This window comes from Myotis myotis, unplaced genomic scaffold, assembly GCF_014108235.1.
Source record: "Myotis myotis isolate mMyoMyo1 unplaced genomic scaffold, mMyoMyo1.p scaffold_m19_p_10, whole genome shotgun sequence".
Classification (NCBI taxonomy): Eukaryota; Metazoa; Chordata; class Mammalia; order Chiroptera; family Vespertilionidae; genus Myotis; species Myotis myotis.
In genome coordinates this window covers 40461031-40487537 of record NW_023416314.1, presented here as the reverse complement: position 1 = coordinate 40487537, position 26507 = coordinate 40461031, and the positions used below count along the sequence as shown (strand labels likewise).

At 43.9% G+C, this 26507-nt stretch overlaps 2 protein-coding genes and 1 pseudogene across 2 annotated transcripts; 2 read left to right on the top strand and 1 right to left on the bottom strand.

Annotated features, from left to right (window-relative positions):
- Positions 1-201: 201 nt before the first annotated feature.
- Positions 202-14266, bottom strand: LOC118664272 (UL16-binding protein 6-like). The gene is made up of 3 exons (XM_036324228.1): positions 14262-14266; positions 11907-12061; positions 202-809 (listed from the first exon to the last, which is right to left on the bottom strand). The coding sequence occupies exons 1-3, from the start codon at positions 14264-14266 to the stop codon at positions 292-294; spliced, it is 678 nt and encodes a 225-aa protein (XP_036180121.1). The 3' UTR covers positions 202-291.
- Positions 14267-15028: 762 nt separating this feature from the next.
- Positions 15029-15478, top strand: LOC118664271 (annotated as a pseudogene).
- A 373-nt stretch (positions 15479-15851) lies between these two features.
- On the top strand, positions 15852-21733 carry LOC118664685 (T-cell ecto-ADP-ribosyltransferase 2-like). The gene is made up of 4 exons (XM_036325091.1): positions 15852-15975; positions 16924-17004; positions 17579-18278; positions 21121-21733. The coding sequence occupies exons 2-4, from the start codon at positions 16942-16944 to the stop codon at positions 21195-21197; spliced, it is 840 nt and encodes a 279-aa protein (XP_036180984.1). The 5' UTR covers positions 15852-15975; positions 16924-16941; the 3' UTR covers positions 21198-21733.
- Positions 21734-26507: the final 4774 nt, after the last annotated feature.

Here is a 26507-nt window from a genome sequence, read left to right as displayed (position 1 = left end):
CAGCATTTGTCATTTGTTGATTTGTTGATGATAGCCATTCTGACAGGTGTGAGATGTTACCTCATTGTCGTTTTGATTTGCATCTCTCGGATGATTAGTGACTCTGAGCATGTTTTCAGATGTCTCTTGGCCTTCCTTATGTCTTCTTTCGAAAAGTATCTATTTAGATCCGTTGCCCATTTTTTTTTTTTTTGTCATTTCAAGGGACCTACAACTTCATTTCCTCTGTAGAATTACCTTGTGTGCTTAGGGGACACAAAACTTGTTGAAGCCACTTCCTACAGTCTCCAGTTAGGTCCTAATAAGGAGATTGGTCGTAGCTCTGTCACTTGCCAATGTTTGCTTTAACAGTCTGCCTTCACCGTGCAGCACTGTCCAGTGTCCATTCTCTGAGTCAAAGCAGAGAGATATCTGTCCATCCAGTCCAAACTCCCAGGATGCAGTGGTGAGTACATTGGATTCCTGCTCACACATCATGCTGCCCTGCAGGGAGAGAGGACCGCTGGTTGCAGGAATCTCTGCTTTAATGTCCAGCAGGGTCTTCTTGAGCTCTTCCACCACGTATTGCAAAGCGTCTCTCTGTTCACTCCAGGCCTGTGTGGCATTCATCTCCAGAACACTGATGAGTCTGACCTTGTCGCCACCACAGGTATAATGAAGAAATGTGTTCCCATTGACCTGGCCTTGAATTTCACACCATGGTTGTCCATTAGGAGTGACTGTGAATTTGTAGCTGAGAGAGTGCACCGCTGCTCCCCATCGAGCTCCAAGGCAGACGCAGCTCCCTCCGCCTGTGACCTTCAGGCCTCCTCACTTCCAACTCTCCCATTTCCCATTTTTTGATTGGGTTGTTTGTCTTCCTTTTGTTAAGTTGCATGAGTTCCCTGTAAATGCTGGAGATTAAACCCTTATCGGAGATATTGTTGGCAAATGTGTTCTCCCATGCAGTGGATTTTCTTGTTGTTTTGTTGATGATTTCTTTCGCTGTGCAGAAGCTTTTTATTTTGATGTAGTCCCATTTGTTTATTTTCCCTTTAGTTTCCATTGCCCTAGGAGCTGTGTCAGTGAAGATATTGCTTCAGCACATATCTGAGATCTTGCTGCCTGTGGATTCCTCTAATATTTTTATGGTTTCCCGTCTTACATTTAAGTCCTTTATCCATTTTGAGTTTATTTTTGTGTATGGTATAAGTTGGTGGTCTAGCTTCGTTTTTTTGCATGTGTCTGACCAAGTTTCCCAGCACCACTTATTGAAGAGACTGTCTTGACTCCATTGTATGTTCTTGCCTCCTTTGTCAAATATTAATTGAGCATAGTGGTTTGGGTCAATTTCTGGGTTCTCTATTCTATTCCCTTGATCTATAGGTCTGTTCTTGTGCCAGTACCAGGCAGTTTTGAGAACAGTGGTTTTGTAATACATCTTGATATCTGGCATTGAGATCCCTCCTACTTTGTTCTCCTTTCTCAGGATCACTGCAGCTATTCGGGGTCTTTTTTTTTTTTTTTTTTTTTTTTTTATTCCAGATGAATTTTTGGAGAGTTCTTTCTAGATCTGTGAAGTATGCCATTGGTATTTTAATGGGGAGTGCATTGAATTTATAGATTGCTTTGGGTAGTATGGACATTTTAATGATGTTGATTCTACCAATCCATGAACACGGTATGTTCTTCTATCTGTTTATGTCTTCCTCTATCTCTTTTTTCAACGTGTTGTAGTTTTCTGAGTACAGGTCTTTTACCTCCTTAGTTAAGTTTATTCCTAGGTATCTTAATTTTTTTGTGCAATGGTAAATGGGATTGCTTTTGTAATTTCTCTTTCTGTAAATTCACTATTGGTGTATAAAAATGCCATAGATTTCTTGGCATTGATTTTGTATCCTGCTACATTGCCAAATTCGTTTATTAAGTCTAGCAATTTTTTGATAGAGTCTTTAGGGTTTTCTATGTACAGTATCATGTCATCTGCGAATAAGGACAATTTTACTTCTTCTTTTCCAATTTGGATGCCTTTTATTTCTTCTTCTTGTCTGATCACTATGGCTAGTACTTCTAGTACTATGTTGAACAGGAGCGGTGAAAGCGGGCATCCCTGTCTTGTTCCTGTTCTTAAGAGAAATGGTTTTAGTTTTTGCCCATTGAGTATGATGTTGGCTGTATGTTTGTCATATAAGGCTTTCATTATGTTGAGGTATGATCCTTCTATTCCCATTTTGCTGAGTGTTTTTATCAGAAAAGGATGCTGGACTTTGCCAAATACCTTTTCTGCATCAATTGATATGATTATGTGATTTTTGTCTCTCAATTTGTTTATGTGATGTATCACGTTTATTGATTTGCGGATATTGTACCAGCCTTGCATCCCAGGAATAAATCCCACTTGGTCATGGTGTATAATTTTTCTAATGTAATGCTGGATCTGGTTTGCTAGAATTTTGTTGAGGATTTTAGCATCTATGTTCATCAGGGATATTGGCCTGTAATTCTCTTTCTTTGTGGTGTCTTTATCTGGTTTTGGGATTAGGGTAATGCTGGCTTCATAGAAAGAGCTTGGAAATGTGCCTACCTCTTGAATTTTTTGGAATAGTCTGAGAAGGATTGGTTTTAGTTCTTCTTTGAATGTTCGGTAAAACTCTCCTGTGAAGCCATCTGGTCCAGGGCTTTTGTTTGCTGGAAGTGTTTTGATTACTGTTTCAATTTCATCAGTAGTTATCGGCCTACTCAGGTTTTTTTATTCTTCCTAATTGAGTTTTGAAGCTTATATTTTTCTAGGAATGTGTCCATTTCATCAAGATTGTCCAGTTTTTTGGAGTAGAGTTGTTCATAGTATTTTTTTTACAATCCTTTGTATATCAGTGGGGTCAGTTGTTACTTCACCTCTTTCATTTCTGATTTTGTCTATTTGGGTCCTCTCTCTTTGTTTCTTGGTGAGCCTGGCGAGAGGTTCATCAATCTTGTTTATCCTTTCAAAGAACCAGCTCTTGGTTTCATTGATCTTTTGTATTGTTTTTTTGGTCTCTATGTTGTTTATATCTGCTCTGGTCTTTATTATTTCCTTCCTTCTGGATACTGTGGGCTTTTCTTGTTGCTCTAATTCTTTAAGTTGCAAGGTTAGATTATTTATTACCAGTTTTTCTTGTTTTTTGAGGTCGGCCTGTAGAGCTATGAACTTCCCTCTCAGGACTGCTTTCATTGTGTCCCATAGATTTTGGATTGTTGTGTTTTCATTGTCATTTGTTTCCAGGATGCTTTTTATTTCTTCTTTGATCTCTTTGGTAACCCAATCATTGTTTAATAGCATGTTATTTAGCCTTCGAGTGTTTGATTTTTTTCATTGTTTTTATTGTAGTTGATTTCCAGTTTTATGCCATTGTGATCTGAGAAGATGCTTGTTATGATTTCTATCCTCTTGAATTTGAAGAGACTGCCTGTGTCCTAATATGTGGTCTATCTTTGAAATGTCCCGTGTGCACTGGAGAAGAATGTATATTCTGTAGCTTTGGGGTGAAATGTTCTGAATATGTCAATTAAGTCCATCTGATCTAGTGAGTCATTTAGGATTGCTGTTTCTTTGCTGCTTTTTTGTTTAGAGGATTTATCCAGTGGTGTCAGTGGGGTATTAAAGTCCGCTACTATGACTGTATTGCTATCGATCTCTCCCTTGATATCTTCCAGAAGTTGTTTTATGTATTTGGGTGCTTCTGTATTGGGTGCATATATGTTTACCAGAGTTATATCTTCTTGTTGAATTGCTCCCTTTAGTATTATGTAGTGGCCTTCCTTATCTCTTGTTATGGCCTTTACTTTGAGGTCTATTTTGTCAGATATAAGTATTGCAACACCAGCTTTTTTCTCATTTCTATTTGCCTGAAAAAATTTTTTCCATCCCTTCACTCTCAGTCTGTGTGAATCCTTTGTTCTGAGGTGGGTCTCTTGCAGACAGCAAATATATGGGTCATGTTTTCTTATCCATTCAGCTACCCTATGTCTTTTGATTGATGCATTTAATCCATTTACATTTAATGTTATTATTGATAAGTACTTGTTTATTGTCATTTTTATTCTTAATGTTTGTGTTTCTTCTAGCCTTTCTGTTTCTTCTTTTTACAGCAGTCCCTTTAGCATTTCTTGCATTGCTGGCTTGGTAGTAATAAACTCTCTTAGGCCTTTTTTGTCTGTGAAGCTCCTGATTCCACCTTCAATTTTGAATGATAGCCTTGCTGGGTATAGTATTCTTGGATTCAGTCCCTTGCTTTGCATCACTTTGTATATTTCATTCCATTCCCTTCTGGCCTGGTGTGTTTCTGTTGAAAAATCAGTTGATATTCTAATAGGAGCTCCCTTGTAAGTAACTTTCTGTCTCTCTCTGGCAGCCTTTAAGATTCTTACTTTGTCGTTGGTGTTTGCCAATTTAATTATGATGTGTCTTGGTGTTGGTCTTTTGGGGTTCATCTTGTTTGGGACTCTATGTGCTTCTTGGACTTGCATAGTTTTTTCCTTGCCAATACCAGGGAAGTTTTCTGTCATTATTTCTTCAAACAGGTTTTCTATTCCTTGCTTCTCTTCCTCTCCTTCTGGTACCCCTATTATACGAATATTGTTTCATTTTGTGTTGTCCCAAAGCTCCCTTAGGCTCTCCTCTTGCTTTTTAAATCTTCTTTCCAATTGCTGCTGCGTTTGTGTGTATTTTACTACCTTGTCTTCTAATTCACTGATGCAGTCCTCAGCCTCTTGTAGTCTACTGTTTAAGCCTTCCATTGTGTTCTTCATTGCAACTATGTCATTCTTCATCTCCTCTTGGTTCTTTTTCATGTTGGTGACATTCTCATTCAGCTCCTTATAATTCTCATTGAGTTGTGTGTATTTGTTATCCAGCCATTTGAGCATCCTTATAACCATTACTCTGAATTCTTTCTCTGATAAGTTGCTAGCCTCAGTTTCATTTAACTCCCTTTCTGGTGATCTTCTTTTTCTTTCCTTTGGGGATTGCTTTTTTGCCTCCCCATGTTTTGCTGTAATGTTTTAATTGTAGATCTGATTGCTTTGCTACCCAGGTTCTTTTGGGGATGGTGCTACTGGTGTGATCTCTCAGGTCTCCTGGGCTTGGTAATCTAGCTTAGCTCCCTACTTGAGCTATTTGGGTTCTCTTGGTGTAGGCCTGTGAGCTGGAAATGCACAACTGCGGTGTCTAGAAGTCTGCAGCAGCCGTGGAGGGGGGTGTCCCAATTTTTGCTATCTTATGACCTTGAAGTCATGCGTGCCCAGAGGGGACTCACAGTGGCACTGGAAAAGCACACAACTGTAATGTCCAGAGTTCTGCAGCTGAGGGGTGGGAAGACTCAGTTTTTGCTGCTGCACCTGTGGTGGATAGGCATGCGCTCCCAGTGGTGGCTCACAGGGGCACCAGTGGTGCGTTTTCCAGCGTGGCTTACTGAAGCACTTTGAAGGGCCCTGGCACTGAAGCCACATAATTGAGGTATCTGTGGGCAGGTATCCAGAGTGATTGAATTCAGAATATCTACTGCCAGGGGGAGTGTGTCACTGTTTGTTCAAGATCGCACCTAGCCAGGGCTCGCAGCAGCTCCCAGGAGCGCCTGGTGGTTAGATGGGCTCTGGGTGCCTGCTCCTTGGAAATGCGCGACTGTGGTGGTGAGATTGCCGGCACAGAGCTCTGACACACTTTGAGGAGCCCTGGTGCTAAAGATGCGCAGCTGGTTGTCTGTGAGCAGTTATTCAGGAAGAGGGAATTCAGAATTTCTACTGCGAAGCAGCGCGCCCTTGTCTGTTCAAAATCACACCCAGCAGGGTTTCACAGAGGCATCCAAGAGCTGCCTATGGAGTGGTGTGCCCTGGAAGTCTGTGCGCTGGAAACCCGCGGATGTTGAGACACCCGAATGTGGCATCCAAGTTCTGCAGCTGGGGAAGGGGAGTTGCACTTACTGCTGTGGGAGCGGTGGACCTTTGGAGGTGGAAGTCTCAGGTCCGCGGGTCTGTGGGTGGGGCAGCAGGGTTTTGGCTGGAGTGGCTGCTGGGTCAAGGGCAGTATTCAAGGCCTGTCTGGGTGGTGGTGCTGCTGAGTTCCTAGAAGAGGCCGCTCTCCCCTTCAAGATGGTGTGGGCTCCATGCCCGAATCCCGCAGTCCAGGGAGTACCGCAGCGGTGGTAGTCTCTCCCTGTCCCAGAGAGCCTGGTCTGCCAGCCTCTGCTGCTCCTGCTGGATTTAACTGTCCCTCACTCACTCACACACACAACACACACATCCACACACTCTCCTTTTATCCCCTCACTCACTCACTTCCTATCCCTCACCTCCTTCCTGCCATCCGCCATCTTTTTCTATCTATTTCTTCTTTTTTTTTTTTTCCTAGGGTTGCTATTAAAGGGTTTTTTTTTCTTCTGCCTGATTTTATTTATTAACAGTGTGGGAAAGGGTAGGATCTATTTCCAGCCAAACTTAGTACTTTAAATTTCCTGAGCTTATAATCTCACATTCACTGGCTTAACTTCTTTTTACTGCACTTTAATCTTTGCTGTTTTTACTTTTAAACCTTAAATTGCTACATTAAAGACTTTTTCTTTCTTTCAAACAGAGCACCAACTTGGTTGCCTTCCAGAAAAATAGGTGGGAGAGAAACATGCTGGTTGCTACTGCAATGGATACATCTCACGTAAAAGTAATGTGCTTTTTACTTATGGTGTCTCACTAATGGTGAGATTTAATGCTTGAATAATAACTTTTAGTTTACTCTGTAAATAGTAGTGGAAGAAATTTTTAAATTTCTTTTTTAATTTTTTTAATTTTATTTTTTTAAATTAAATCTTTATTGTTCAGATTATTACATTTCTTCCTCACCCCCCCCCTAAGCTCCCCTCCACCCAGTTCCCACCCCATCCTCCACCCTCATTCCCCACCCACTGTCCTCATCCATAGATGCACGATTTTTGTTCAGTCTCTTCCCGCATCCCCCTCTTCCCTTTCCCCCCCAAGAATAGTCAGTCCATTCCCTTTCTATGCCCCTGATTCTATTATAATAACCAGTTCATTCTGTTCATCTGATTCTTTATTCACTTGATTTTTATATTCACTTGTTGATAGATGTGTATTTGTTGTTCATAATTTTTATCTTTACCTTTTTCTTTTTCTTCTTCTTCTTAAAGGATGCCTTTCAGCATTTCATATAATACTGGTTTGGTGGCGATGAACCCCGTTAGCTTTTTCTTATCTGTGAAGCTCTTTATCTGACCTTCAATTCTGAATGATAGCTTTGCTGGATAAAGTAATCTTGGTTGCAGGTTCTTAGCATTCATCACTTTGAATATTTCTTGCCACTCCCTTCTGGACTGCAAAGTTTCTGTTGAGAAATCAGCTGACAGTCATATGGGTACTCCCTTGTAGGTAACTGACTGTCTTTCTCTTGCTGCTTTTAAGATTCTCTCTTTGTCTTTTGCTCTTGGCATTTTAATGATGATGTGTCTTGGTGTGGTCCTCTTTGGATTCCTTTTGTTTGGGGTTCTCTGCGCTTCCTGGACTTGTAAGTCTATTTCTTTCACCAGGTAGGGGAAGTTTTCTGTCATTATTTCTTCAAAGAGGTTTTCAATATCTTGCTCTCTCTCTTCTTCTGGCACCCCTATAATTCGGATGTTGGTACGCTTGAAGCTGTCCCAGATGCTCCTTACACTATCTTCGTATTTTCAGATTCTTTTTTCATTTTGCTTTTCCGGTTGGGTGTTTTTTGCTTCTTTGTATTTCAAATCTTTGACTTGATTCTTGCGATCCTCTAGTCTGCTGTTGGGAGTCTGTATCATATTGTTTATTTCAGTCAGTGTATACTTAATTTCTAGTTGGTCCTTTATCACAACCTAGAGGGTCTCATTAGATTTCTTGTAGATCTCATTAAGTTTATCGGCAGTTTTTAGAAAATTCTTGAAAAACCTTAAAAGTGTGGTTTTGAACTCTATATCCAGTAGTTTGCTTTCCTCCATTTCTGTCATTTGTGTCTTGCTTCTTTGTCTCCACATTTTTTATGCTTGCCTGTGTTGATAAAGTGGTTTTCTGTGCTAAGTGTCCTCTAGGGCCCAGTGGCTCAGCCTCCCCAATTACCTGAGGAGGACACTTTTGGTGCACCCCCTTGTGGTCTTTGTGCACAGTCTTGTTGTAGTTAAGCCTTGCTTGTTGTAGTTAACACTGGGAGGGAATGACCTCCAGGCCAATTGTCTGTGAGAATCATCTGTGTCTGCAGTGGGAGAACTTCTATGCTGGAGACACCCCTCCGTGGCAAGACTTGCTTCAATGGGGCTTTGGTGTTCACTGGGTCTGCCCCCTGAGTGTGTCCTTTAAAGGTCCGAGAAGCTGCAAACTGGATGGTCCCACTCTGACCACCGGGCACACCGGCTCCTGGATCGCTAGAGAGGTGCTAATCTAGCCTTTGCCTGAGGCTACCCAGCAAAAGCCTCCCTGCAGGGCTTAGGCTGGGCGGGTCCCACAGGCGAGCAGTTTTTGGCTGCTCTCAGTCCTGCCCTCATAGGCTCTGCTTCTCAGTGACCCGGTAATCACTCAAGCACCTCCGAGAGAAAGCTGCCCTCGAGTTCCGACCGATGCCAGACAGTCCAGCTTCTCCCATCTGAGTCTGGGAGACTCGCCGGGAACTGGAGCTCAGAACCTGAGACTCCCTCCCGATTGAAAATGACAACCGCGCCCTCAGCCGCCAGCCCACTCCACGTGCACCTCTTTACCTTAGTATTTTACTTCCGCACCGCACCTCCTCTGAGTCTCAGTATGCTTTTCTCTTTCCTTCTAGTTGTAGAACACTTAGCCAGCCTTCCTGTGGTTCTGGATGATGTCCGTTCCATATCTTAGTTGTATTTTTGAAGTGGTTGTGCGAGGCAGCAAACTCCGGTGTTTACCTATGCCGCCATCTTGGTTTCTCAAATTTCTTCTTTTTAAGCTTAAATTTACTTCTAAACAGCATTCTTTTTGGCTAGTGCTCATTTGCATATATATGCAAATTTTACTTAGGACTTTACTAGAACCAGTTGCTCATAAACTATTGGCTTCTCATATGAATGAGTTTATATGAGATCTTGATTATATCGTGAAAAGCTAACTTATCAAGTAATTAAAGTATGCTCCTTTATTGAAAAAGCAAAGTAAGCAAACTTACACATTTGACCCATGAAGTACAGATTGCCCAACACCCCCAGCCAATTTGAAAAGCAGGCTGGGTGGAGGTCTGAGGCATTATGTACATTCTTATCTTAAAATTCCGCTGCTGAATATTCTGGTTTAGCTTAAAAATTATCCAGCAACCTTGTCCTGCCAGGCGTGGAGACTGAAACCTCAGGCTTTCTTGCTCAGAGAAAAATGGCCTGTAGCCCCCTTTTATTTTATTTTCCCCTTTCCCCCTCCCTTTCTGTATTAACTATTTGCTCTGTCCTTGGCAGGCTATAAACTAGTGGTCTTGCCTTTATTTATTATTACAGGTAGGCTATAAATTAACTAGTGACCTGGCCTTTGTTTAAACTTTCCTGGAACTTTTATGAACCTTTTACAATTCTTGTAAGTAGTTAACTTTAGAACTTATTTCTTTCTTTTAACATTTCTCTTTTCCTTCTCATCACATATGCAACCTTCACAAATTTCACACTTTCAAATTAGCCTTCAAACCTTCCATGTCCTTCAAAAATGCATAACTACTCTAACATTCTGTCTTTCTGTCATACCTTCAGCAACTTTTCTTTCTTTTTTCTTTAAAATGTATTAGAATTCTTCACTCTTAGAAACCTTAATTTTTCAATGATAACCAAAAAGTAAACAGCCAACATTTCTTAGACTGACATTTATCAACACACTTTAAACACACTCTTACTTTCAGGAAAATATACATTCAGAAAGTGTAAGAGACCTTCTGTAATAAAAACTAAGAGCCAGCTAATTAAAATGTGTCTAGCAATTAATGTTTCAATATTTTGTTATTTTAGATATTTATCATTTAACCCAGCAATGCTCCAAAGCCTTTAAGTTATCCAAGACTTTGGAAAATTATGTACAGGCATATGGGGCTGAAGAAAAGGTGAGGTGGGGAGAGAGCAGGCCCAGCAGCCTATTCCCAGGCCTCTAGTGGCTTGGATTTAAAACTGTCAACTTTTCCTTAGAGATAATATGCTAAGGTTTGGGTGATAATGAGAAAAGAGTGAATGAAGGTATTTAGTAAGATGCAGTGTAGAGGTGAGGCGGCTAATGGCTGTGAGACTAATCCACCAACCCCATAATAGAGACTGAGGAGTAAACAATGGTCCCAGGAAATTTGGAGAGGGCAGAATAAATTCGGAGAGTGGCCTTCCCTTCCGCACCTGGAGCAGAGCCTAGGTGGGTGTCTCAGGTTTGAGCAGGACTTGGCTCAGTGTCCTTCCTTGTTGCATTTCAAGCATGGTCCTGGAGGAGGTTTAGACCCTGACTTACCCTTGGTTGAAGGACCGGCACTTGGTTTGGGGTTCATGAGAGTAGTGGCTAGGAGCTGGAAGGCCTCCTTCTGGGCCTCAGCCTTGGCCTGATCTTGTCTTTGTTTTGGGATTTGGGTCCCTTTGTCTCTATTATTAAAGACCTTAAAGGTCAGGTTAATGAGGTCTTTTTGAGGGGTTTGTGGACCTGTGTCTATTTTTCAAAGTTTATGGTGTGTGTCAGGAGCTGATCTATAATAAAAAAAAAAAAGTGTAATTAGACCAGACGTCCTTCCGATGTCCTTCCAGACGAAGCTGGGGCTGTTGCTTTGAGGGCCAGGGCAGCAGCCAAGGTGGCAGCCTCGGCCCTCGGAGCCCCTTGCATGAATTTTGTGCATTGAGCCTCTAATTGGGATATAAAATGGGTGTTCAGAAGAAGGGTTTCCACTGGGAAGGTGGGGTCTAAGGTGGTAAATTTCTGTAGAGGAGGACAGGAGGACACAGATGTGGTGCCAGGTCAGGTCATGGGCTGGGTCAGACACTCAAATTCCTTAGTAAAGGTGGTCAGGTTAGTGGAAGAAGACCTGAGACGCCTCAATCTGAGTGAGGCTGGACATAGAGAATGGGATGTGGACTCAGACGATGCCCTCAATTCCTGCTGCCTCCCTCAGGAGTGGAATTGGCGTGAGAATAGAAGAGGCTGTTGAGGAAGGCAGACTTTGGGTGGCCTGAGAACGAGTGTGAGATGGGAAAGGCTGTTTTGGAGCTCATGTTCTCAGGATTTGGGCTCTCAGGGAGTGGGGGAGAAGGTGGTTGCTGGTTAGGAGGGTCTGGGATTTGGGAATCTACTGCAGGTGAGGGAGAGGAGAGAGTGGAGGCCGGTGGTCTGCTGGGTCAAAAGTAGATTCAGAATTAGAAATGTTAGGGGTAAGATGTTTTGTGTGAAGGAGAAAGAGCTGATAGGTAGAGCAGGACTGAGAGGGAGGATTGGGACTGAAGGGTGAAAAAAGGGCTGACGTAGGGAATCTCTGACCGTTTTCCAATGCAGTGACAGCAATGATCTAAATTGCTTAGTGTGTTAAAATTGAAAGTGTTGTTTGCAGGTCTTTGAGACTTATTATCTAGTTTATGCTGTGGCCAAACAGTGTTACAAAATAAAATGAGGTGGTTGGGCATGATCTCCCGTGAGTGTGCAGAGGGAGTGTAGCGTGGAGAGAGGAAAGGTGAGTGACAGACAACAAATCCAAAGGTGACTGTTTAGGGCAGGGGTTCCTGCTACTAAACAAATCACCATGAGAAATGAGAGGTGACCCTCTTGACTGGGTGTCCCCAATCCAGAAGGACCCAAAGCCAAATGGCTGATGAATCTTCTGGCCTAGCACTAGGACTTTTGAGATGAGAGACTTCTGAGAAGTCAGTGAGAGAGAGTGGGCAGAAGACCCGGGATGAGGGCAATTGTGGAATGTCACTCACCTAGAGAAGACTGGCTGGTGTGGGATGGAGGGTCAGCATTGGAGAAGGAGAGATTTCCTGTCTGGCGTCCTCCTTGGCTGGCTGGCTGGCTGGCTGAGGGTGAAGGGGGAACCCCGTAAGGGTGGGAGGCCTGATTGAGGCTGGCAATCAAGTACCTGAGTAGGATTCGGAGGTAAGCCCAGCAAGAGCTGCCTCTGCCTACTGCTCTCCAAGTAGCAAACTCAGGGTGACCGAAGCTGGGGCAATGGCTCCCCATCCCCATGGAACCCTCCGGGTTTCGGCACCAAATGTTAGGTCCCCGAAGCAGGAACACACGAGGCCAGAATGATGAGGGATTGTGAATTTATTCGATCAGCACCCAGTGACGGGAGTCAGTGGCTTTTAAAGGATTTTTGGCGGGCTTTTCCTGTGCAGAGAATTCTTTGTGCATACCAGGAGGGGAGATAATGGGATGTGGTTGCAGCAAGTGAAATGTGGTCTCAGCAAAGGGAATAGCCATAGTGAAATGGCCTGAAAAGCCAGTTCCCAGGGGAGGGGTATTGATTCAAATCTTTGATCAGACCTAATACAGCCAAACAAAATCAAGTGTGGAATAGAGTAGAAACATTTTCAGACATGCAAGGAATTGTACCTCTCATATCCAAGTTCCCTAAAAGCAAAGCTTGAAGCAAAGGGTTATATATAGACCCTTCTGGAAGTTGGGACCCAAACACAGGCCCTTGACCCAGCTGCAGAATTCTGCCTCCTTCTGAGTGATAGAGGGAGTGTAAGAGGGGAAATGGGGAAGCCAACACAGGGATGGATTACTGAGTTGTCCACCACAAGTGACTAGTCATCTTAGAACCTTTATGAAATGCAACCTAATTATAGCCATCAAAAGCAAGAAAGGGGAAAACATTTATCTACTGTATACAAACAGAACATAGCTATTATTTTTATATTTGACAAAGCTTCCCATGTACTTCAAGTATATTAAATAGGCCTAATTAATTTAAAATTTATGTTTTATAAGGAAGGGAACAAATTCTGATGTATTCCAGGGACCCACTGGAATAACTCAAAGCCATTTCTAGGTTAAAAAGAGTCTTAAAATTTAAACACTGGCAGGTAGGAGAAAGGCTTTTTGTTGCATCCTTTTGGTAACTCCTGCTACTGAGACAGTACCTGACTTCTTTTGTCCGTTTTCATATTTAGAACCAAATAAGTAGCCCTGGTATTAACTAACAAAATAATTTGCTCCCCACTGTCAATTGTACCCAGGGCGCCTGTGGGGAAATAACAATTGGTTTTGAAAAATCAAGGGGAGCTCCTGGGTCTCTCACTCATCATCAGAATTACCCGTCTAGCCCTGACTGGTTTAGCTCAGTTGTTAGAGCATCAGCCCACAGACCCAAGGGTTGCAGGTTGGATTCCTAGTCAAGGGCACATACCTCAGTTGCAGGTTCCCTTATTTAAACACTACCCAGTGGCAGTGTTTAAACAGGGGAACCTGCAACTGAGGTAGGCGCGAGTGGCAGGCAATCAACCTTCCCAGTGTTTAAGTAGGGTCGCGTGTGGCAGACAATCAATCTATGTGTCTCTCTCATGTTGATGTTTCTCTCTCTCTCTCTCTCTCTCCATTTCTACCACCTCCCTCCCTTACACTCTCTCTAGAAATCAATGGAAAAAGTATCCTCAGGTGAGGATAAAAAAAAACACACACACACATACACACCACTCTGCTCTACCATCTGTCTACATGCTTCTCCTTTTCTCTCATTTCTCTTTTTTCTATCTCCAGTTCCCTTGCTGGGTTTGGGACAATCCTTTTTCCAATGCCCTTCCTCCCTGCAATATGCACACTGACTCTCACTTAGAGGTCTTTTTCTTTCATATGCCTCTGACTTTTTCTTTTTTTTCACTTCCTTAGTTCTTTCCCTTCTTGCTTCTTCCCTCTTCACAAATCTACAACTTTCCTATTACCTTTTAGTTGGCCTCTTCTTAACTCATTCAGAAATAACCAACTTTAGAATACCCTATTGTCTCCATATATATCAAAATATATCTCCATACCTTATACCTTTTATTACCAAAACCATATAGTTTTTTAAATTGAATTAGAATTCTTAATTCGTAGAAACCTTAATTTTCAGTGACAACTAGCAATCTTTAGATTGGCAAATTTATGAATCATTTTATAACTTCTAGAAACAGGTTTTTTCATTGGCAAATACACTCATATTTTCAAGAGACATAACAAAATATGTGAACCCTCTTTTTTAAACCCAGGCAAGACAAACATATATTTTATGTTAATAACTCTAAAAGACATCAACCAAATTTAAACCAGCTTTAATATCAAATATTTTCCCTGACCGCATGATACTAAAAAACAAACAAAAAACATTTGGGACAGTTTTATTTATTTTTACCACATACATAAACAGTATTACTCATAATTGTAGAGAAGGCAAGATTTTTCATTTGTCCATGACAAGTTTTAAGAAAGCTGGAGTGGGAGCTCGGCTGGTGTGGCTCATGGTTGAGCTTTGATCTATGAACCAGGAGGTCACAGTTCGATTCCTGATCAGGGCACATGCATGGGTTTCAGACTCGATCCCCAGTGGGGAACGTGTACTCTCTGTCTCCCTTCCTCTGTCTAATCAACAAATATGTGTGTGTGTGTGTGTGTGTGTGTGTGTGTGTGTACACATATATACATATACATATATATATACTAGAAGCTCAGCACACGAAATCACGTAGCCCCGCCCACCCACGCAGCCTTGCCTTGCTTGCAGCCCCCCCCCCACCCGAACTTCTTGCCAAGCTCCCAGCCTCGCCCACCTGTGCCAGTCTTTGGTCCTTAGGACCACAGGTTTTTCATAATATAGATAAGCTGGAGTGAGGCCCTAGCCAGTTTGGCTCAGAGGATAGAGCGTCAGCCTGCAGACTGAAGGGTTTGATTCCGGTCAAGGGCACATGCCTAGGTTGCAGGCTCAATCCCCAGTAGTGGGTGTGCAGGAGGTAGCTGATCACTGATACTCTCTCATCATTGATGTTTCTGTCTCTCTCTCCCTTCCTCTTTAAAATCAATGAAAAATTTTATTATTAAAAAAAAAAAGAAAGCGACCAGATCCAAGATGGTGGCCAGGAGGAGGCTGATGAAGGAGCTTGAAGAAATCTGCAAATGTGGAATGAAAAACTTCAGTAACGTCCAGGTTGATGAAGCTAATTTATTAACTTGGCAAGGGCTTATTGTTCCTGACAACCCTCCATATGCTAAGGGGGCCTTCAGAATGGAAATCACTTTCCAGCAGAATGCCCATTCAAATCACCGAAGATTACATTTAAAACAAACATCTATCACCCCAACATCGATGAAAAGGGACAGGTCTGCCTGCTGGTAATTAGTGCTGAAAACTGGAAGCCAGCAACGAAAACCAAGTAATCCAGACTCTCATAGCACTGGTGAATGAATAACCCCCAGCCTGAGCACCCCCTTCGGGCTGACCTAGCTGAAGAATACTCCAGAGACCATAAAAAAATTCTGTAAGAATGCTGAAGAGTTTACAAAGAAATATGCAGAATAGCGCCTGTGAACTAAAATCTGCCACAATTGATTCCAGGGAGTGTGAGCAGAGACCCGGAGCAGAGCATTCAGACACCCCGCAAAGCAGGACTCTCTGGAAAATTGCCACAGGCCACCACCTGGCGTTTGCTTGTGGCCGTTACTAACTTTCTACAGTTGTCTTAATCAAAATAGGTCTTAGGTAACCTGTCAAGAAAGAATTAAAACTTTAAGATGTTCTAAAAAAAAGAAAGCTGTAGTGGGGAGAGAAGAGATATCAGGCATGACTGACTTTAGCCACTTGAGTTTTGAAGGGTCATTTTTCCCCCTCACATTGAGGTGGGGCCATCTGCTCCTAAAGCATGCACAAGGTTCTGGGCAACAAAAAACACACAAATCTAATCTGAAACTGAAAGTACATCTCTCCCCCAAATAAAAAGGCCAGACTACACTGCCTTCTCAGGCACTTCTATCAAAGACAGACCAGGACCGAATCACCAAGGATCTCCAGGAAATCAGGTACCTGATAACTTGGTTCTGGTCTCTGAAGGGGAAGGGTCTCTGAGTGTGAGGACCCCAGGAGGGCCTCTGAGGAGAGACTGCTGTTTGGATGGCACTGGAAGACTATCTGAAGCCAGTGGTGATTGCTATAGTGGCAGTTATTCCAGAGCCAAAGCCACAAAGTCAGTTCTGTGTAAGAAATATTCTAGATAGGGAGGTGAAGTCAGACCTGGCAAATAGGGAACCATATCGAAGGACAGACATGCTGTCTATCCATCACTCTTAAATTTAAAACCTTAATCTTATATTGTGCAATTTATATCCCAGAATCCTGATGCAGTACTGTTGGTCCCTGTGTCTCATGGGCCCTTGTGCAAAAGGGCTCTCCTGCTTCCTATGGTTAGTCAAGCCTACATCTTCAGGTCAGAATAGGAATATACGTATTTCCCTCCTTCCCCACACCAACTTCTACCTTTCCTTCAAACCAAGAACCCCCTGAAAGCTTCCATGCATGTTAGCTCCCCTGATAGAAGTAAAGGTTGACAACACTGAGAGATGTTCAGAAGTATTGACTTAAGTTTGAGCCCCAGATTAACAAAACTTTGAGACGATCTTAAAAAACACCAACAACCGACACATTTGTAAAAGGACTCATAGTAACTTTTTAGGGGGAGTAAAACGTCAGGGCTTGTGAAGGATCCACTAAAATGTATCTGTTTTTCTCACTGGCCATCTGAGTGACACCCAGCTCTGCCTATGACCAGGATTAACTGTTTCTTTACCAGCTCCCTACTGATTCACTGCTCCCTGTGTGCAGGACCCAGGCAGAAGTCCTGGTTAGCTGTGCAGAAAGCACAGTATGTAGGACCGGGGCTTCCAGATTTGCAGTAGGGACTGAGTCATCAGCACACTCACAGTGGAACTAATGTTCATACCTCACTTTCATTATCTTATATTTTTTTGCAGTTAGTTTTGAACTTGGAGATGACTTCTCTTCTAGCCACAGCAGTTCGCTTTTTGATCTTAACTCAATGGCTAACACAACAGGTAATATATATCATCCTCTCCCACCCACATCCTGCTGACCAGCTTTTCCCTCACATCTTTAAAAGTGTAGAGTTCCCACCCTAACTGGTTTGGCTCAATGGATAGAGCGTCGGCCTGCAGACTGAAGGGTCCCAGGTTCGATTCCAGTCAAGGGCATGTACCTTGGTTGCAGGCACATCCCCAGTAGGGAGTTTGCAGGAGGCAGCTGATTGATGTTTCTCTCTCATCAATGTTTCTAACTCTCTATCCCTCTCCTCTCTGTAAAAAATCAATAAAATATATATATTTTTAAAAAGTGTAGAGTTCCCACAGTTGAGTCTGAAGCTAAAGCCATGTAGAGAGCACGAGTCTGAAAAGAATAGTTTAAATATTGGAAAACAAAACAGAGTAACAAAGCCTAGTTTATTCTTTTTACATTACTCACGGTATAAGATTGTCTTCATGTGTGTACCATACATGAGAGCTATGACAAGAACATGTCACATTTCATGCTAAGCAAGAAGTCCAGACTGTGGGCTCTGGGCGGCATCCAGTACTTGCAAATGGGTCCAAGAACACTACCTCTTCTCTACAGGTGACCGGCCGGGTACGACCAACTAATTCATGTGAGCTAGGGATGGCTGAAAATGCGTTTGATGATCAGTATGTGGGCTGTACTGAAGAAATGGAGGCAAAAGCACCCCAGCTGTTAGAAGAAGAACTTAAAGTGAATAGAAATTTAAGAGCAGAATGGGAAGAAGCAAAGACAGAATGGGAGAAAATAAAGAATAAAGCAGACTCTTCAAAACGACTCAATGATTCCCATGGAATAGCTCTAGTCGCCTATACTGGAAATATTGCAATAGAATTTAACAAAGCTGTCAGAAACTTCCGACAAAATACACATAAGTTTCAGTTCAAAGCCTTCCATTATTATTTGACAAGAGCTCTTCAGCTTCTCATGACAGGGGAGTGTTATACAGTTTATAGAGGCTGTAAGACAAAGTTTGATTACAGTGGGAAAGGAAATGTACGTTTTGGCCAATTTACCTCTTCATCTCTCTTTGAAGATAAAGCTAGAGAGTTTATTACAGGACATGAGGGAACACTATTTACTATCAGAACCTGCTTGGGTGTTTATATTGAAAGGTTCTCTTACTATACATCAGAAAAGGAAGTGCTAATTCCAGGCTACGAAGTGTATCAGGAAGTCATCCAAAATAACAATGACATTTCACTTGACAGGCCCCAAAAATTTAAGAGTAACTACAATTGCTTCTATATCAACAGCTCAGGTGAGTCTGGGACTATGTTCCAGGTGGGAGTGGGGGGACATCCTGAAATAGAAGTGGGATTTCTCTGCTACCAGAGGCCACCAGGGCAGAGCACAATGGGGCCTTCAACCAATTGCTGAGGAGTATTAGGTTCCTAAAAATACAGGGCTGATATCCTGGAATAGAGAGCAGCTCAGGCAGTTCCTCGTCCGGCCATGCTCTTAACTTCCCTGCTGTGCAAAACGGTCAGAAAGATCTGCTGGGCACCAGGAAACATAAGTTTGGAAACTAATATGTCAGGGGGTATAGGAAAGGTTTGGGGAGTTGGGAGACCTGTTCTCAGGCAGAACAATACAGCCACTGCAGTAATCCTGCCAGGAGATGAGGGTGCCTGAACTGAGCAGGGGGCTGTGGGGACCAAGGGAAGCTGGGGAACTGATGTTGTCTATGAGATATCCTAGGAGAAAGAGAGGATGGGGAGTATGGTTAGAAAACAGGATGGTGGGCCTTGAGATTTCCAGTGTGGATAGTTTACAGGTTGTGAGTTGTTTGGAGGACATTTCCATAGCAGTGGTTGGTTAGACTGAAGAGCAGGTGAATAGTGTTGGAGCTGAGGAAATCAAAGAACTGAAAGAGTTTGCACCAATGGGCCACATAGTAGACCCAATGCACAGGATGATACCTAGACGGATGAAGGTTAGAGATGGTAAAACCATCAGTGAAGGCATATGAGTGAAGACATATCAGTAGTGGCTGGAAGGCTGTTACCTGTCCAGCCCTATGATGTGTGAGAAAGTGCCACCAAGGGTTGCCTCCACTTTACCCAACCTTTCCCAAGGTGTTCTGGCTCTCAGGTTTCCTAGCATTTAAACCTATCATTCCTTCTGGCCGAAATCTCTGACTTCATGTCATATTTCATCCAATCAATTTAGTAATTATCTTTCACTATCTTTCATTATTTCACTAGCTCAGATATCACTTCTAATTATAAGGCTTCCTTGATACTCTCAGGCAAAATTAAATACCATGATCCATGCCATAAGTTTGGGGGCAGACAATCTTAATGGAAATCCAGGCTCAACAACCATTAGATCCGTGAATTTGAACAAGTTACCTGAGCAATCTATGTTTCAACTACCTCATTTGTAAAATGAGGATATAAATAGTAATACTTCAGTAGTGTGTCTGTGAGAATTTAAGAAGTCCTTAACTTATTTCCCAAGACATCGGTATTGCTTAACAAATATTCCTTTTTTGCCCCCATGGAGAACCTTGTGCGCATCTCAGCCATACGTTCACCATCTCTATGGTAATAATTTATTTACAGTCTGGTGATCTCTTTAGTGCCAGAGACTTTGTCTTCCTGCTCCCTCTGCACCCAGGGCCTTCAGTAATGCCTGGCTTGAATCAGGGCTCCAATAGTTGTTGCTGAAGGAAGTTAGGTTTCATTGAGATGCCAGGGTCCAGCCAGAAGTGGATCTGAGCTGCAGAGGGACTGAGTATCCAGCAAGTTTTAACCAAATTAGTCGTTATGCTCTGAAAGGTTGCTGGAAACAAGAGAAAAGTTTGAGGTAGAAAGGGACTGCATAGAAGGATTACTGGGAGACTTTGAACTTTTACCTGGAGAATTTTGAATTTGGCTCAAGCCTAATAAAAAACAGGACAAGCAGGCAAACAATCCAGCAGAGGAAAGGTGCTGCGCTCCCATCTCAGGCGCAGTGCTTGATGTTCATTCAGATTCAGGCAGACTGAGCTGAGAACCCCAGGAGAGGAGGCCAGATCCCACCCAAAGACTGAACTCGTATTAACACTAGACTAGAGTATATATGTTGCTGCAAAAGATGTATGTTCATGAGGTCCCGACCCAGAAACATATTCCTAAGTGGACAAAGACAAACATGGAGGGGCTCCCACAGTGGCCAGGTGTTGAGTGTTTCCTTCCACGTCCTGGTTGGATCAGGGTTCGGGATTTGAAAGAGGGGCCGCACACAAATGAGAGAGAAATGACACAAGATAATTTTGCAATAATGGGGGACCAGGCGGGCAAGTCCAGAAGGACTTCCACCTAAGCTCAGGCCGCTCCGATCTTTTATTGAGGTTGGGGTAGCCTTAGGTAAGGAGATTTCAATGACACACAGATCAGCAGACAGTTTCTGGGAATAGACAATATCTGATTAGCTCATCGGTAGTAGACAATTTCCAAGAATAGGCAGGGGATCTGATCAACAATAATCAACGAGGATCTACACAAATATCTAAGGAATTCAGTGAGCTAAGCTGGGGATAATGCTTTAGCTACCATTATCTAGATTAACTGGGTGGTGTCTAAATTAACTGGGTGGTGCACAGCCCTGACCTTTGCTAGGACTTTCAAGCCCTGACCTTTTGCTAGGACTTTCGAAGGCTACTAGCTTTCGGGGGGGGGGGGGGGGTGTCTCTGTCTATATTCAGTTAGTGAAGACAGTAAATGGTCTCTAGCAGCCAGGGATCTGCAGGTCCCATGCGGGGAAAGCCTTTCTTACTGAGGCACATGTGGCTGGGAGCACAGGGGCCTGAGAAGTGGGGATGGGAGAGTGTGAGGGGCCCATAGCCCTGAGAACTCAGTCCACTCAACGTGACCTTAAATTCAGAGAGCCAAAAGAATGTGTTCTCACAGTCCACTCCCTTTCTGGTATTCCTGAGTATTTCAGGAGCCCCTGAAAGGCAAAAGGAGAGTCTAATTGCTGGCTAAGTAAAAGGAACCCCTCGGGCTCACACTGGTGGTGTTTTGAGCCTTGGGGGAAGCTTGAAAAGTCTGGGAGGCCAATGTCTTAAGAAACACCATAGAGAAACCAAACCTTTCCTTCTCTTCCTCCCATTGCAGGAACAAAAGAAAGTTCTGCATTCATTCTGCTGCTGCCTGGCCTCCTGGTCCTGAGGCTCCTCCCTGCTGAGCTGTAACCTTGCCCTGCCTGGTGCCTGGTTCTGCATGGGGTATTGGGAAGGGAGGGACGCAGGGTCCGTGTGTGGCTTATGTTAGTGCTCACATCCCCCGAGACATCTAAGGGATCTTCTGGGTCTGACCGCAAAAGTATGCTTCCTGTCTGCAAATGCACTTACTACCTGAGATAAGTCCCTAGTCCAGGGGTTCTCAACCTGTGGGTAGCAACCTCTTTGGCAGTCGAACAACCCTTTCACAGGGGTCTCCTAAGACCATTCTGCATATCAGATATTTACATTATGATTCATAATAGTAGCAACATTATAGTTATGAAGTAGCAACAAAAATAATTTTATGATTGGCTCACACATGAGGAACTGTATTTAAAGGGCCAGAAGGTTGACAGCCACTGCCCTAGTCTCTCAACACTTCGCTGTGATTAAAAAGCAATGCTTTTACACACTGTCAGCAGTAACCGTCTTTAAAATGCAATTTAATCTTGATGAATGTTATAATCTAAAGCAATAAACCACTGATAATCACACCTTGCTTCTCTGTGACTAGATTTTACTACTAGTTGTATTCTTTGCCCAGGAAATTCTCCCCGGCATTAGAAGTAATGCTGTCATTTTCACAGTTGAGAAGTTTCATGTCTTATACTTCTCACAAATATCCTTGAAGCCCTGATTGATTGAGCCAGAAATACCAGAGCTGTGTTAGATAAATCCTCCCTGCACCACCCCACCAGAAACCCAAGCAGTCACCAAGCCCTGTCAACTTACTTTAACAATAGCTCTCTATTGATTGGGGAAGTATTTCTTAAGACAAAAAAAAAGCATAAGCTATAAAGAAATTTTTTGACATAGTAATAACAATATAACTCTAATGTATTGGGTACTTACTATGTATTAGGCACTCATTGTTCTCCATTGTTCTAAGCACTTAATATGTTTAGTCATTTAGCCCTCATAATAACCCTATAAGGTAAGTTCTATTTTTCTCCAATTTTACACTTGAGGCACTGAGGTTATGTAATTCACTGTCAAAGAATAAAACAAAGGTAAGGAACAAGGGAAGGGAATAGACTAGGGAAAGGAAGGGGGTGAAGTGTTAGGAGGGGTTATTCTAATTAAGCAGTGGAAACTAGTACTCCTCATAGGATAGAGTCCATAGGTCTGCACATAATTGGCTACAATAAATCCTAAATTCTTTGCAGTTAAAATCTGGCATACAGCCCTAGCTGGTTTGGCTCAGTGGATAGAAAGAAGAATCCCAGGTTTGTTTCCAGTGTAAGGCACATGCCTGGGTTGTGGGCTCAATCCCTAGTTGGAGGTGTACAGGGGGCAGCCGATCACTGATTCTCATCATTGATGTTTCTATCTCTCTCGTCCTCTCCCTTCTTCTTTCTCTAAAATCAATAAAAATATATTTTTTAAAAATCTGGCATACAGACCTGGCCGGTGTTGCCCAGTGGCTTGGGCGTTCTCCTGTGCATGGAAAGGTTGCCAATTCGATTCCCCTTCAGGACACATGGCCAGGTTTCGAGGGGGTTTGCAGGAGGCCACTGATCAATGTTTCTCTCTCTCTTCCTAAATTAAAAAAAAGAAAATCTGGCATACAGGGGTCATTAAAAGTTAATGATCAACTTCAGCAGAAAGAACCACTTTGATGAAATAAAGCATCCATTTTATGTCTGTTGATCTCCTAGTTGAAAAAGGCACATTGTTGCAAAACACCTGGGGAATAAATAAAGCAGAACCCTATCTGATAAACGATGAACAGGCAATATTAGAAGGATATAACTTCCTTCTTTCCCCTTCCTCCCCCAATTCCAAATCACAAACAGCAGCTAATTACAAAACCTCATCTGTTCTAGCCAACCCCACTCTGGCCCTGATGACTTCTGTTACTCTTGTTAAGAGTAATTCTAAAACTGAAAGGGACCATAGGAAATGCACATTCATACCCAGAATGCTTTCTTCCTCCTGAGCATGAGGATTCTCAGAGACCCACGGAGATCAAGGGTCCACAAGTTAGGATTCTGGCAAGACTTTCAGTCAAACTAAACCAACATCCAGAGGACACTCCAAGGGTGAGGGTATGAGCTGCTGGAACAGAATCAGTAGGTGGTCCACACCAGGGAGCTAGGAAGTGAAGGCCCTTCTTTCCTTCCTTGGAAGACATACCCTTGGTCTGTGCTGCAGGGGAGTCTGAGCTCATCCTATCTAATAAAAGACAAAAAGGGTAATTACCCATACCTCCGCTACACTTCCTATTGGCTAATCAGGGCTATATGCAAATTAACTGCCAACAAAGATGGCAGTTAATTTGCATATGTAGGTGCTAAGCTATGGAGCGAAGCCGGCTGACCCCAGGCAGGAGCAGTGAGCAAAGGCTGGTGTGGCAAGTGAAGAGCAAGAGGGGGGCCCGCTGGCCTGTGCGCGCAGGGCTGGGGGCTTAGCTAAGGCTTAGAGGATACTCCCTGGTGGCCCCACAGCAGGGCATCCTGGCAGCCTCCTGACAGGAGGGCGGCAGGGAGAGCCGAGTGGGGCAGAGGCTGTAGGGAGCCATGGAGGGGCAGAGCAGCGGCCGGAGCCAAGTTCCCGGGGGTCTGAGGAGAGTGCTTGACCGGAGCCTGGACTGCAAAGAATGAAGAGGAAGCAGCCACAGGGAGCTCTTCCAATCCCCCTGCACAGACACCCCACCGCAGCCCCCATACCCCCGGGGGGACGGGGAGGCTGACCAGACAGAAGACCCAGCCTTGGGAGTAGTTGCAGCCTGTATCTCTGACTCCCAATCTCTTCCCCTGCCACCCCCGCCAGGGGTGCCCACAACAATAGCATACCTGCGACAACCCGTCAGCGCTCCCGAGGCACCCGAAGCCTGTGGCCTGCTGCTGCTGGGCCCCCCCGCTGGGGCCAGGCACACCTCTCCTCCCTACAACTCCAGACCCAGGTGAAGGCAGGCCTAAGTGGCCCCTCAGGGTTAAACTCATTTCCCCCAATACCCCCTCCCTGACAGCAGTGGCGCCGTCTCCGCAGCAGAAGTGCACTGAACCTTTCCGGGGCGATGGCTAAACCTGCCTTCCTAGCCCACTAAGCTGTCAGTTGGACATCCCCCCAGGGCTCCCATACTGTGAGAGGGCACAGGCCACACTGAGGGACCACCCCCCCACACACACACAAATGCATGAATTTCGTGCACTGGGCCTCTAGTTAACATACAAGATACTGACTCGGCAGACACCAACACTGTTCTCTTAGAATTCAAACAACTAAGTTGTTCCAGATATTTCCTTAGGAAACAGCAACATGAGAAATGTTCCGGAGATACACTGCCTGAAGTGTTTGTGTGCAGGAGAAGGTAGAGGGGTTCTCACCCGAAGAGCAGCGTTGTGTAGGGATTAGAGAGGTGGTCAGTGCACCTCATGGTGACGGGTCAAGCGGTCATTCTGGTCAGTCAGCTGTTATGGTCACTGGGCTTTTATTATATAGGATGCTCTCAGTGTCCTGCCTGTATCTTCCTCAGACAACAATCTCTGTACCTGTGGGCTGTTCCAGAACCACAGAAAGCTGCCTCACTCACCCACATTCAGCAAATTGGAAGTGCTGGGGGATGAACACTTCCTGGATCAGCCCTGGGCCCATGACTGTTGAGACCTGGTGTAAAATACCCCAGCTCCCCCATCTCTCTAGTGAGATGAGTCTGAGGTATGCTCTGTACCCTTTCCTAGTTGGTCTTTGACAAGTTGGCTTAGGAACACACCCTTCTCTGGCTGCCTTCCCTTCCCTATGTCACTTCTCTGTCTCCCCTGTAGGTGGCCCCTGCATCCCCCAAATAAACTGCCTGCACTGGGATCTTGCAGTAGTCTGGCCATTGAGGGAACCCACACTGAGACACTTTGCCTGGCTGGTACAGAGACTGGTCTGGGATTGAGGGGAAAGTGGATATATGAGTGAAGTGGGGACAATCTGTTTCAGGACTTAGAGACCAGACTGAGAGGTTAGACTCGACCAAGGAGACCATTCATGCGCTGGGTGATATTTGAGTATTTTTCTTAATATTTACTTTTTCACATTTGATGTATTAATTCCTAGGTTTGTACAAATATTGCAGTTCTCATGGAGTTCTGGCTAATAAAATCATGCTGAAATCAGAGATTGCAGCCTTCATATCTATTAGTTGCCTGTAAAAAGAAACTGTAGAGAGAGAAATATTGTTAAGGTGTAACACAGAGATGAAATTCAGAGTGATGAAGCCATTCTCAAGACCCTGTTAGAGAAAAGTGAAGGCTGAGAATAGCAGTCACAAGACTATAGCTCTCATGAATAGACCATAGCTCTCGGGATTTTATTTGTAGCCATCCCTTTCAATATCTTCTTGCTTTGTAAAGTTATCTGGAAAGTCTCTTTTAAAACACTGGATCTTTACCCTGGCTGGCCTAGCTCAATGGTTAGAGTGTCGGCCTGCGCACAGAAGGGTCAAGGGCACATACCTGGGTAGCCAGCGGGTTTGCTCCCTACCCTGGGCGGGGTGGGTACAGGAAGCAACCAATGGATGTGTCTCTCCTACATTGATGTCTCTCTCTCTCTCTCTCTCTCTCTCTCTTGCCCTCCCTCCCTCTCTCTCTGAAAAGCAATGGAAAACATACCCTCAGGTGAGGATTAACAAAACACATTGGGTCTTCAAAATTTTAATATTATTTCCTATGGTAGGAAACCACAAATCTCAAAGCATCTACACTAACAAAAGCACCTACACAAACAAAGATGCTCATTGATCGTACCTTCGCTATGCCCATCAGCCAATCAGAAGAGTATGCAAATTAACCCAACAAAGATGGCCGTTAAATTTGCATACTGCAGCCTGGGCAGGACAGCACAATCCGCCTCCCCGCCCACCGGCCATCGGGGCCTCCTGTGTGCGACCCAGCGCAGGATCGGGGCCTGCCATCTGCGACCCGAGGCGGCAGGGCAGGCACCGAGGGATCGAGCCTGCCATCTGCCACCTGGGGAGCGGGCCTAAGCCAGCAGGTGGTTATCTCCCGAGAGATCCCAGACTGTGAGAGGGCACAGGTCGGGCTAAAGGACACTCCCCCTCCCTGCCAGTGCACAAATTTTTGTGTACCAGGGCCTCTGGTTGCATAATAATTGGTTGTCATGGGAAACTCCATAACTGTGACTGGTGTCTGTAACTCCTAAAGTATATAAATAGCCTAAACCCCTTTGTTGTGCAGAAGACACTCAAAATTCCATATCCGACTCTTCTCATTTAGGCCCAGAATAAAATTTATAAGGTTAGTGACTCTTTGTCCTAATACAACACATTTG